We start from the raw sequence: 13,717 nt of genomic DNA, 5'->3' as shown, positions 1-13,717 counted from the left end.
AATTGAAAAATCTAATTTCTGCAGGATCGTTTGAGTAGATGCGTTGATTCATTTTGTGTAACGTTAGCCCAGCAATAGAGTTATTATGCTTGCAATCGGGAATAATGGCCTTAGAATTAAACCCATAGATAATCAATCGTATTAGTCACCCAGATTGAAAAACAGTTTTTGCGTAAAACATCGGCAAATTTCTTATCATCTTCTCGAAAACAAATGCATGTAATTAATCTAGAACACGGTCTACAAACGTCCTAACTAATCCCAGATTGTAATACCAAAGAGCAAGACTAGAATTATTATGATGCCAGTAAAGGTCTTTTTGCGATACACAGTCTTTATGTAGGGGAAGGCGAGCGACTGTTATCGCTCCTTGTTTTTCTTAGCATTATGCGCGCAATCATTGAAATCTGAATAATGTACTGTAATCTTTGGATATATGTTTTCACTTTAGATAAGTGTTGTAAAACTATATATGACGACTAAAACAAACAAACCAAACACCAACCAAATTTTGTGCTGTTGCACTTGTGTTGTTTATTGATGACTGAAACTAGGAGTGCCTCCCCGATAGAAAATGAAAACTTAGGTGCTGTTGTTTGCCTATTTCAACAGGAGAGTGGCAATCAGGAAAAAGGTCGACAAATAAAAGAAAGCTTCCTTCTTCATGGCAGCAGAAATCTGGCCTTCAGAGCCTTTGGTGGATGTAGGTCCACTGGTGGGGCTGGTTGTTGGAACAGAGGAACTTGGGCTTGGTTCAGGCATCAACATGGGCACCATTTGATTGCAGCGCTGCTGGTCGCAGCATTCAGCCGTGCAGCGTTTGAACAGAATCCCAGTAATGTTGCTTCCGTATTCACAAGCAGTGACGCTACAGTTGCCTTGCCATTCATAGCAGCCTCGTAGGCTAACCAATGTTCCGTTCGCCAACTCAGCTGTTGCTGCAAAACATCTAGACAAATGAGATCAATAATAAATATGTGAGTGGTTACGACTTGTCGTCCCTTCCGCTAAAGAAGATTACACGCAAGCGCACATGAAAAAGCCTCCCACGTGGCTACCACAACGTGTCTGACATATCACCCATTCCACAAATGGAAGAGAAATGAATAAAAGACGGTGGAATACACCATGAATTCATTTTTAAAATCGGATCTTTTAATTGCAGGCTCATATATAATGTTTCATAACACTTTAATTTAAAAAACCGTCAGGGTAAGAGGACATTTCTTCCGTTTTCTAAAGTACCTTACCCCTGGTAATAGAAAACGAAAAAAGCCAAGTCTAGATAGAAGCAATCAAAAGATGTCAAAGGAAGTCACAAGTATTTCTGATTTATTGCATATTCAAATGACGAATAACATTCTATACTACGTTGTTAATGAATTATAAGTAGCCTAGCAATGTTTCGAGAAAATTCAGGAGGGTGAAGTTTTAGAAATCCTCGGTTCGTGTCAGGAAGTCAGTCTTCGTGGCGAAAGTGTTTGAGTGATATTTGGAAGACTTAAGAAAAGTTTGGAGATTTTCTTAAATCTTCGGACCAACTAAAAAAAAACCTCTTGGAGATTGCAAATCAACTTTGAAAGTTCTTGAAAAAAACTTTCCAATTCCTAGGTACAAACTCAACAGTCTTAGCATCATATTTGAAAGTCGTGCCGTGACCTTCGGGTTATTTTACTAAGAAAAAAAAAACTTAACAAATCAAATAATTCTTACGGTTTAGATGTCGAGCTACAGCCGTCGTCAAGAATTGATGACATGTTACATTCTGATGGAGACAGCAGTGCTTCTGTGGGACAAGCCTTGCAGTAATAACTAACTCCTGCGGATACTGATGGTAAAGCGACATAACAACAGCATTATTTTTGTTTATATACATTTTATTACATTGTATTGTACTAATCTACAAATAGCAACACACGGTTTAAGGTTTGAAAAACATGTTTCGGATTACCTACATCCATCTTCAGTTTTAAATGCAAATAGAACCACTAGTCGGTGTGATATAAATACGCTTTGTATTTATATTTGTATTTTGTATTTGTATTTTCTATCTGCATTTGAAACTGGAGATGGATGTAGGTCATCCGAACATGTTTTTCAAACTTAAATTTGAACATAATTTCTTGCCTGATGTTATTTCGTAAATTTGATTGTATTGTATTGTATTTTACTGAACTGCATTGTATGGTATCATTCTTATCTTGCTGTACTGGAAGGAAGAAAATTACGTATTTTTGTTATTTGCACGAAGGGGAGCTATAAAATGTGGCCGAGTTATAAGGCTGTTTGATGTTAGAGAGCTTAACATTTATGCGTTAAGTGTGATGGAGGTACCCTCATCCAGACCTACATCAAAGTGGACAACAAATTGAACTAAAAACATGAAAGAAAAAACGATGGGCTAGAATACAAAAAATGGGCAAAAACGCAAGGTAAGACAGCAATGGCCTCAATATAAAATGGAATGGTAAGTTCTCTTAGCATGATAACAAAATAAAAGGTTCGTACCTGATGGCAGGAACAGCAAGGAAGTTGAAACAAATAGAAACAGCGAAGCCAATCTTGAATTCATCTGAAGCAAAACCATGATAAAATTGTTAGTATAGAGCGTTTACATTCACGTGACTACCGGCCATATTGGTTTACTGAAACAAAAGAAAGTATTTGCATGGAAATAGAGCTCAATTCCCAGAGGTTTAGTTTTGGACATCAACATGGCCGCCATTTCTTTGATTTGGGACACCGACATGGCCGCCGTGACGTCATGTGGAAACACTCCACATGGCATGCACCTTCTGATCCACTCTGGCCGTAGGCAGCTGAGGTAAAATTCAGTGTCCACGCGCAAATATAAAGTTTTAGCGACAGAGCCGCGCATTTCCGGCTTTGCTGTTCGCCTGTTCGCCCAAACTTTACCATCGTTCATCATTCCGCCAGCTATGCAGCACTAGTCACGAAAGATTTTCTACAAGCAATTGCAAATTTAAGCTTTATGCGTTTGTTATGTCGCTCATGTTTACAAGTTTAAAAGAAATGTCCGTCTTCGCCGATCACGGTCTAATCCAACCTCTATTTTAATAGCCTCCATGATAGCCGTCGCGCCGTTCTTAGTGTTGTCACGCAACACTCCCTCACAAAGCGTTGCGTGACGACACTACAAACGGCTACAACTTACGTGCAACTCGGTAATTCAATCGCCTCCGACTGTCAATCAATCTCTTGATCACATAGCTAACCACACACACGGTCCAGTTCTCGAAAAAAAAAAAGGAAAGGGAAATGAAAAGGGAATGACAAGGACAACACGTCTTAAACTAGCATGTGTCGCGTTTCTGTAGAGATTTGTGCGTTTTCCGCTTTTTCCCGCCTGAAATTTTGAACGAGAGCGAAAAGAAATGGAGGAGGCGATGAAAGGAGAGAAAGATACCCTCGATGAACACTGGGCAGGAAAACAGTCTATTCGTGTGATCAAACAAGCCTGTTTGTGTTATGGCGTACCAAAATGGACGTAGACAGTCGTGGAGTAATTCGAGGACAGTTCAAGCGTCGTAGGTTCGCTTTTACTACCCTTCAGTTCGATTTGGCCAGAAGAATCTACACGGAAGCTTCCTGTACATACTGAATAAATAATTCAATTCAGCCATGATTACACACAGGGTAACTTTACCAACAGTGGGTGGCAATTAAAAATAGAGAACATGACATAATAGTTTTGCGTTAGAGGGGCTACCTAGAGGGGATTTCTGGCGATGTTCTATTTTACGGAAGACGAGTTCCGCGTCACATGATACAAAATATTGCGTCACGCATGCAGTCACATTTTGGTATGTGGGGGATTCTTATCATTTCAGTGGCTGCATATGACGGACACGAAGATTAAACAACGAAAGGGAGAGTATTACACAAACTGATGCTACAATCGGGCCATTACATACGCTCCAAATGAAGTTGCAAAATTCTTTTGTTTACAGCCTGGACAAGGTCATTAGTGACGTAGATGAGAGTTGCCTTAAACATAATTTTGGGATTGCGAGAGATTTGAAAATTTGGATTTTCTCTAAGAGTAAGCCCTCTATTCTTCCACCTGTTTAGTGTAAGTTTTCTTAATGTATTTGAGAATCTTCTTAAAAAAATTTTCATATGCACTTCGTTGTAACTGAAACACACACCTACAATTTTAACTGATGTCTTAAATTCTTGTAGGAATGTCTCCAGCTTTCTCAAACCCAAGTAGAAGAATTCTGTTTTTTCTAAATTAACTTTAAGCCCTGAGAAAACTGAAAATATTTTAAGTATACAGACAAGATGCTCGTAAGAAGATTTATTTCTAAAAAAAAAAACCAATGTGTTATCAGCAGAAAAGCGGCCGAGTTCAACCTCTTCATTTCCAATTTTAATTTCTTGGATATTCTTAGTTTGCCTGATGCTGAAAGCAAGCACCTCGAGAGATAAAATAAACAAGAGTGGTGCATGACAGAGGGCCCCCTGTCTCACTCCGAAGCCAATATTAAAATAATTCGAGGTAAAACCGTTGTTCATAACACAGCTAGACACGTTCGAGTAGAAAGTGCGAATCCATTGAAGAACGGCCCGAAGTTATATGCTTGGCGATCTTTTAATCAAGTAGTTGTTATTTAACGAGTCGAAAGCTTTTTTGAAGTCTATTGTAATTAACGTACACTCCAGTCATATTGACCTGCTTTGTGTATTCTATGACGTCGTCAACTGTTCTAACTGCGTCATATAACTGACCTACCCTTCACGTAATTGTAGTGATTGTTGTGGATCAAGTCCGGTAGCATTCTTTGCACAAGTTTTGCGACGGTCTTCGAGGTAATTCAGTGTGCCGAAATTAATGAGAGATGTTGGTCTCCAATACACCTTTTGTCTCTACTCTTCTTCTCCAACAAAGTAATCACCGCCTGTCTCTGAGAATTAGATAATTCCCAGTGATCGTGCGCGTAATTGAAACAGGTGACAAGATGCTTTCCGAAAATTCAGTGGGTCAGAACGCTAAATAAAACTCAACCGTAAAGCCATCGTAAACAGGCGTTTTATTCTTTTGGGACGTTTTTAAGCGAGGTATTATAGCATTCACTAACAGTTAATTTTTCTTCAGAATTTTGCTCTTTTTTCATCGGAAAGCTTTGGCACGGACATCTTTCACCGGAAGGTGTCTGTTAAAGTTCCTGCACACGAGCTTGAAATTAGGCTTGAGTCCTCCCCTCAGTAAAGATCTGAATAAAAACTATAAAGTTTCTTTATTATAACTTCAGGTTTTGTTGTTAAAGATTGATCCGTGGTAAAAATCTTACGAATAACGCTTTTCTTACCTCTTAAACTCTCCAAATTTAAAAAATACTTGTTCCTCTTTTCTCCCAATTGATACCATCTTTCCCTCGAACGTACTATCGCTCCCTGTGCAATGTACTCATATCTGAGGCCATACTCAGTCTTAAGGATCTCTAATTTGCTGATATTTTCAACCGATGGGTCCTGATCACACAACGTGTGAATATCCTTCAAGTTTTCCTCCATTCCATTTAGGCTCGCCCTCCTTTCTCTCGCTTTTGATTTTGATTTGCTGTAAGACAAAGTCTCCCGTCTAATTCTATATTTGATGAGATCCCAGAACAGTTTCGGATCCTTTACATCCTTAAACTCTTCGATCCAGATTGATTACTTTTTGTTTACCATCTCTACGCAATCCTTGTCGTCAAGTAAACTTGCATTAAATCTCCCAAAAAGAAGGGACCACGTGTTTGATTTTCTACGGTCGGTGTTGTTTATACTTAGTACGATTGCTGAGTGGTCTGACTTGATGGAAGGTGTGATATCAACTTGATCACTATCCTCTAGAAGAGCGTTGTCTATCAACCAAAAATCGAGCCTTCTTTGCACTAAAGGCTTTTTTTGCCTCGACACAAACCTTTTTATATTTGATATACAAATATCAACTTAATCATTATTTTCAATCTGCCAAGCGGATTCTTTTAGTTTAGGATTGCCCCCATGACCATCGAATTCCGGGTCGAGGATAACATTAAAATCCCCACCGACAATGATCCTACAGCCATCGTCAATACAAGCGCCTCAGAGTCCTTCTAACAAAAAAAGCATTTTCTTAAACATTCGTAGTTTTTTTTTCCTTCAAATTTTTTCAGGGCCTCAATTAATTAACTAACTACTCGGATTCTGAATTTCATGGTCATTGAAAAACTGTGACATTATCTCCTATAAGCCCAAACTTGAGTAAACATTGAAGATTTTTAGCGTTTTGGTTGAGTTTGTGCTTTGGGAGTTTTCTATTGTTCCTAGTCTGCCATGATACAGCATTCTTGTTCAGCAAGCGTGCAATGTCCAATGAATGCATTCGGAAGTCAGGCAAGCGCGGTCATTGCAGGCCGTCGATAAAACCAGGAACATGGAACATTCCGGAACATCCCGGAACATTCCGGAACATCCCAGATTATCCCGGAACACGAAAAAAAAATGATAATAACAAAAAAAATTAAGATAACAAACAACGAAATAAAATAAAAATAAAGGAAAAAATGAAAAAAAGTGTGTGTTTTTTATATATAAAATGAAATCACATTGTATCCGAAAGAAGTTCATATAAGAAGAAGTACAGAGTAGGTGGGACGGTAGGATAAATGGGGTGTTGTAACTGACCACACTGAATGAAGACGCAATTTAGGTTATGAGGGTCCCACTTAAACTTAAATCATTGAAATTAAATGTTGACTTAAAGACGACGATTGCATAGAGAGCAAATGAAGATTTTTAGCGTTTTGGCTGAGTTCGTGCTTTGGGAGTTTTCTATTGTTTTTAGTCTGTCATGATACAGCATTCTTGTTCAGCACGCGTGCAATGTTCAATGAATGCATTCAGGCAAGCGTGGTCATTGCAGGCCGTCGATAAAACCAGGAACATGGAACATTCCGGAACATCCCGGAACATTCCGGAACATTCCAGAACATCCCAGAACATCCCAAGAAGGTCGTGTCCGAAATAAGTTAGGAAAAATCACATATTTTGATATGGAATTAGGCAAGAGTTTCAAGAAGCGTTCTACCCCCGGTTGCAAGATGTAGGTGTAGCCATAATTATTTGTCAGTAAAAGACGCCTGACCGTCTCTGTGTCTTAACCAAAAGCGGACTGTCATTTACGGCTAAAGAAAATACGCTACTTTGGCTGGTTTGGAGCTACAAAACCCCTTCCATTTACCGAATAATTGGTTTTGAAACAGGGATTTTGCGCAAAACGAAAGGAGAAAATACGATGGAGGAACGCCTGAGGGTGTTCCGTGCTCATTCGCGTATTCCAGCTGAGCTGGAAATGATCCATTTCTGGCGCAGCCTATAGCAGACGATAAACACTTTCGCGCAAAATGAAAGGAAAAAATACCATGGAGAAACGCCTGAAGGTGTTCCTTGCTCATTCGCGTATTCCAGCCGAGCTGGAAATGATCCATTTCTGGCGCAGCGGACGATAAACACGTGCTGCAAATGGCGGGAAAGTACTTGCGCTTTCATTCAGTGTGGTCAGTTACAACACCCCATTTATCCTACCGTCCCACCTACTCCGACCCGTACTTCTTCTTACATGAATTTCCTTCGGATACAATGTAATTTCATTTTATAAAAAAAAAAACCACTTTTTTTTTTCTCATTTTTTCCTTCATTTTTAATTTCTTTCATTGCTTTTTATCTTAATTTTTTTATTATTATAAATATTTTTTTCGTGTTCCAGGATGTTTCGGAATGTTCCATGTTCCTGGTTTTATCGACGGCCGGTCATTGCACGCGTGCTGAACAAGAATGCTGTATCATGACAAGCTCGAAACAATAGAAAACTCCCAAAGCACAAACTCAGCCAAAACGCTAAAAATCTTCAATGTTTACTCAAGTTTGGGCTTATAGGAGATAATGTCACAGTTTTTCAATGACCATGAAATTCAGAATCCGGGTAGTAAGTTAATGAATTGTGGCCCTGAAAAATTTGAAGGAAAAAAAACTACGAATGTTTAAGGTTACTCCAAACCTTCGAGGGGCTACTTTTTGCCGAATGTTTATTTTTCGATCTAATTTAAGTTAATTACTTAAACTTACATTTTCAAAAACAAATTATTTAAAATCTTACAACACGCGCGAGAACATTGAGAAAAAGGTATTTTCGTAAAAATGTCAATAAGTTTTCAAGGTGACATAATCTCTGTAAGGCGTGGACTCCCCAGCGACCTTTTCGCGGCAACGGCTTCATTTCCACTTATTAGCATTTTTTGTTTACACTCGAGTTTGAGTGCTGTGGTTTTGGAAATAGACAAGTCAATTTCTCATCACTTTGCAGCACAGAAGGTGCTAAGTATCTTGAATCTTCCCAGACCAGTGAGCAATGTTTCGTGGACTGCACATACGAATGCTCCTGAGAAAGCTGTGAACGAGCTCCTCGAAAGAGAACTCAAAAACGCGATGCTACAACTGAAAAGACACAGGTGTACTTCTTCTGTTCACTGATTCAACTTGAAAAGTGGGAAATTCCTATCCTTTTAATGCTATAAATGTAGTTTAATTGATATTGAAAGCCTTATATATTCTATTTTCAATCTTATATAATAGAGTGTCGATTTGAACTTTATTTTCATTTGAAAAATTCAAGCGAGTTTTTTATTATCTTGCACGCATGGAAATTATGCGTCAGTCATTAACGTCTAACCAAAAGTTTGAAAATTCATATCTTTTGATCTTTTATTGAACGGAAGAAAACCATGCTTTAAAACGTTGTTTAATAAACTATTTGAAAACGCACTACCGAAAGTAGCTACACGTTTAGTTTTTCTTACATCTCCAGTGCGCGTAACGGCCTCTCTGTTGATGCGTGTTACGTGATACTTTAAAAGATGTAAAATGTTCAAAAATCTATAGCTCGGGTTTGAATCATCGTAGAATTCTCGTTCTTGCACTAAAATAAAGCTATTGAAATGTGCTATGAGATGCAATGAGATATTATTATGCGCGTTTGCTTTTTATTGAAAAATATTCGCATAAACTTTCGTTTCCGGTTTTGTTTACAAGTTCACGATTCACGCTGCGCACTTGTACTTCATGTTTACTGATTTCCCCTTGAAACTGTGCAACTCTTATGTTATTATTGCTTTAAATGTACTTTCATTAAATTTAAAAACCTTATATATTGTAGTTTTAATAATCTATAACAGGCTGTTCATAAGAACTTCATTTTCAATTGAAAAATGGAAGCAAGTTTTTATCATGTGGAACGCGTATGAAATTATGCGTCACTCATTAACATGTAACCCGGCTAAACGGTTTAAAAAGTCGTATCTCTCGACATATTCAACAAATAAAAAAAATAAAACCATGCTTTTAAACCTCATTTATTACATCTTCGAGCCTGGTTAAGTGTAGGAGATTGCCTTTGGGGGTTCTAGTATTCTTGCACATCTTGGTCTATAAACCAAAATTCGAAGACTTGAAATGTTAGTTTGTTACTGAACACAAACAAAATTTACCCGATAGCTTTCATGTTGGCCACTAGTGCCTCCCTATGATGCTGCATTGGCGCTTGCTTGTCGGTTTATCTTCTTTTCTTTTCGTTTCTTTTTCGTTAAACGTTTTTTCCCCTAGGTAATACCGAAAACGTGCTCGCAGAAGCTAACTGGGAAAAACATGACTGAAAAACTATAACTTTCCCGCGAAGCACCATTTTGCTTCCTGTGAACGTCAGGGGTTCTACTATGTTATTGGCTGGCGGCTCACAGTGTGAGCCCGGTGTTAACATAATTCTCCGACAAGGCGTGTCATGCTTCCAAATCTTTAGAAGGCGAAAACTCGCAATACGATTTCTGCAAGATGCCTCCTCTTCAAATGAATTAATAGGGTATGTAGAATGGACGAAATTTCGTGAAATTTCGCCCGAAAGTTAACTGAACAACGAGGAACAAAAAGGTGTCGGCATTTTTTTTAAATCAAATACTTCCCTCCTGGCCGCCTCGGAAAGCAACACGTTTGCAAATTTTTTTTTTACTGGAACTTGACAGATATATTAAAAGAAAACCAATAGGAACTGACGGGAAAATGCTCACACCCTTTGAGAGATTGATGATTTGTGATTAACACTGTGTAGCTACATTTCCTCAGAGATCACGTTTGATACCCGATTAATTCGACGGAATGGTGCTCTGTCATTTTACTGTTTACCGGCTTCCTTTGCCTTAGCAGAGGAATAACCAAAATAGTTTATAATTTTATCGAATTTTGCATTAAATAAGCTTTTTATCGATATATAGATTGTGGTTGTTTCCTAAAAAACAACGCACGTACGAATTTTTTTCGGGAAGGCACCCGCGAAGGTTTGGAGTAACCTGAAGAAAATGCTTTTTTGTGAGAAGGACTCTGAAACGCTGACAAGCGTCAACAAATAGCTAAAGCTATCATTTCTATGTTTGCATTGCTCAAAATCGCGCGCATTTACAAAGCCCTAAAGCTTTTTGCTGACTTGCAGGGACCCATCTGTAATAAAGATCCCCAAAATAAAGGAATAAATCTCATAGTTTATTAGATATAATCGTGTAAAGTTTGCTTATCATTTTTACATAAATTATGACCTAAATTTGGAAAGCCCTAAATTTCTCAAATTGGGTCTTTGCAATTTTGTTGAAACTCTGTTCAGTGCAAGGGACTAATGCGCACTATGTGTAGCCGAGAGATTTTTACGAAATAAAAAGCCGGCAACAGCAGAATTTCGACTCAGACCTCAAAGGGGCGTGGCGCTATTCCAAAATACTTGCCGCCGATTTCTAAAATTATGCACCTTATAAATAAACAAACCAAGGTGTTAATAAAAGCAAAACGTGCATAAAATTACTGTTCAAACTGGATTGAGCAATAAAATATAAAATTGAGAGCAATATACAGTTTGTCTGGCTCAACGCGACTGAAACATGCTAGCTTACAACCCTTCCTTGTGTTTTTTTAGCGTTTTCCCCCTGCGCTTTCCTTCGTCGAGCAAAAAAGGCTATAAGACTTCGAGCACGGCTTCTTGTGCGGCCCTTTGCCCCACTGGGGGCTCAAAGGACTAAGAGGGAGAGACGGCTTCTTGCTCATTGACCTCCTCAATACCATAAAACCACAAACTTTTCCTTCGATATAACGTAATTTAGCAGATTCTGTTCCATGCAGCCTAGCAAACGGTAAAGTTACTTGTTTTCTTACCTTTCCTTTCTGCTTTTGTTGCACCACCTACTTCTGACATACGATGAGCGCGTCTAGGTACACACCTTGCATGAAGTGGTTTGCAACCAATTCCTTGAGATCCCAAAAGTCAATGGCATGGTGGCCAGCTCCATTGTTATAAGGGACCAATGGCATAACGAATCGACACGACGGGACATCAATAGAGCGTTTTCACATGGCGTCACGGCGGCCACGTTGGTGTCCCAAAACAAAGTTATGGCGGCCATGTTGGTGTCCCAAACTAAACCTCTGGGAATTGAACTCTATTTTTGTGCAAATACTTTCTTTTGTTTCAGTAAACTAATATGGCCGGTAGTCACGTGAATAAAAACACTCTATAGACAGCAAAATCAGCGGGATTGTTTTCTAGTGTATTGACATAATGTACAACGAGATGCCGCAGTGGGAATGGAGTAAGTGCTGCGAGGATGCGTTAATTTCTCTGTTCATAACGACGGTTGTTTTGCCTTTATCTGCTTTTTTGAGAATAACTTCTTTGTTGTTAACAAGCTCCTTGAGAGCTCGTCGCTGCACAGACGTCAAACACCTCAACCAGGCTTTGGTTCTATTACATTATTACAAAAATTCACCCCCCATTTCAAAATCCTGGATCCGCGCCTGCTTAGGAGACAAATTCTCAACGGTTGCTTGTTACCCAATACCGCTTGCACTCAAATGTCATCGTCCCACTAGTAATTAATTATTACACGTACGCTCTCTAGTGACGCGAGCTTGGGCTGCCTTTGACGGTTCAAGCATGGCTGCCACATCATTGTCTTTTGGATCTCTAGGGATTGGTTGCAAACCAATTAGCAATATTTACTCTGGGAGCTTATATATCCCAGTGAGAATTCAGGGTGAAAGTAAAACCTGTCCATCTTCCAAGAAATTCTAAAAAGACCATAAATGAAAGAAAAATAGTGTTGGCAATTCGGAATTACGAGTGTTTGGTTTATCAAGAGAGTTGATAGTTAAAGGGTAAATTTCTGCAGGATCATTTGATTGAAATAGCTGTCTTAATTTATTTTACGTAGCGCCAGCCCAGCGGTATAGCTAGTTTAGCACAATTGGGAATCGTGGCCTTAGAAATAAAGTCGAACCTCCTCTTGGGACCAGCTCCGTAAGCGACCACCTCACTTGTACGACCAGTTTTCCAAAATACCAAAATCTCCCCAGTCAAATCACTACAGTTGGAACCTCTCGTAAGTGACCACCTCTCGCAAGCGACCGCGACCACTTTAGAGATGACAGCTTGCAATTTCAGTTTTTGTTTTTAACCTTCTGTAAGCTACCTTTTGTCACCTACGTCCTCATATCTATCCAGTGTTGGGAGTTTGACAATTTGCCTTTGTAACATTATCACATGTACATTCTTGGATAGTACAGGAGACATGAATGTCACAAGGGAGGAACCGGGTTTCCCGAAATAGACTTGTCCCATTCACTGTATTAGGTGATTTTTCGGGCAAACATTAACTTAGATACTGAAATTCTTTGGCAATATAACTTTGGAAAGTTTAAAAATGTTTAAAAATGTTTTTGTAAGCGACAACGTCCCGTAAGCGATCACCTTGGCTTGACATTTTGGGTGGTCGCTTACGGGAGGTTTGGCTGTAAACCCATCAGTAATCGTAGTAGTTACCCAAATTGAAAAACAGTTTTTGGGTAAAACCAAGCCATGTGTCCTTGATCTAGTACACCCTGTCTGCCAATGTCCAAACTAATCCCAGATTGTAATACCAAAGAGCAAGACTAGAATTATTATGATGCCAGAATAGGTCTTTTTGCGATACACAGTGGGTGGTAAGGGAAGGTGAGTGACTGTTATCGCTCTCTGTTTTTCTTAGCATTATGAAGTCATTGTAATCTGAATAATGTACTGTAATGTTTGGATGTATTTTCTCACTTCAGGTAAGTGTTGCAAAACTATAGGAGACGATTAAAACAAACAAACCAACCACCAACCAAATTATGTGCTGTTAAACTTGTGTTGTTTATTGCTGACTGAAACTAAAAGTGCTTCTCGATAGAGAATGAAAACTTAGGTGCTGTTGTTTGCTTATTACAGCAAGAGAGAGGCAATCAGGAAAAAGGTCGACAAATAAAAGAAAGCTTCCTTCCTCATGGCAGCAGAAGTCGGGCCTTCAAAGCCTTTGGTGGGTGTTGGTCCACTGGTGGAGCTGGTTGTTGGAACAGAGGAACTTGGGCTTGAGCTTGGGCTTGGTTCAGGCATCAACATAGGTACTATTTCATTGCACCATTCCTTGTAGCAACATTCAGCTGTGCAGCGTTTGAATGGAATCCCAGTGATGTTGCTTCCGTATTCACAAGCAGTGACGTTACAGTTGCCTGGCCATTCATAGCAACCTCGTAGGCTAACCAATGTTCCGTTCGCCAACTCAGCTGTTGCTGCAAAACATCTAGACAAATGGGTTCATTAATAAAAACGTGAGTGGTTACG

General features: G+C 39.1%; 1 protein-coding gene across 1 annotated transcript; it reads right to left on the bottom strand.

Annotated features, from left to right (window-relative positions):
* Positions 1-524: 524 nt before the first annotated feature.
* Positions 525-11,272, bottom strand: LOC146477874 (uncharacterized). The gene is made up of 4 exons (XM_085112950.1): positions 11,236-11,272; positions 2,509-2,572; positions 1,714-1,828; positions 525-949 (listed from the first exon to the last, which is right to left on the bottom strand). Exons 2-4 carry the CDS (start codon positions 2,570-2,572, stop codon positions 601-603), a joined length of 528 nt encoding a protein of 175 aa, XP_084969076.1. The 5' UTR covers positions 11,236-11,272; the 3' UTR covers positions 525-600.
* Between the last annotated feature and the right edge of the window lie 2,445 nt (positions 11,273-13,717).

This window comes from Pavona decussata, unplaced genomic scaffold (assembly GCF_977016875.1).
Source record: "Pavona decussata unplaced genomic scaffold, jaPavDecu1.1 SCAFFOLD_68, whole genome shotgun sequence".
NCBI classification, from domain to species: Eukaryota; Metazoa; Cnidaria; class Anthozoa; order Scleractinia; family Agariciidae; genus Pavona; species Pavona decussata.
The sequence above is the reverse complement of the archived record's forward strand: the minus strand, read 5'-3'. Positions and strand labels throughout refer to the sequence as shown.

Bases quoted from the DNA above. Each gene is read 5' to 3' on its own strand.
- LOC146477874 (XM_085112950.1), bottom strand. From the start codon at position 2,572: ATGAATTCAAGATTGGCTTCGCTGTTTCTATTTGTTTCAACTTCCTTG. The intron at 1,829-2,508 runs GTACGAACCTTT...CTTTACCATCAG, and splicing joins CTTGCTGTTCCTGCCATCAG to TATCCGCAGGAGTTAGTTAT. The intron at 950-1,713 runs GTAAGAATTATT...TCATTTGTCTAG, and splicing joins TGTAGCTCGACATCTAAACC to ATGTTTTGCAGCAACAGCTG.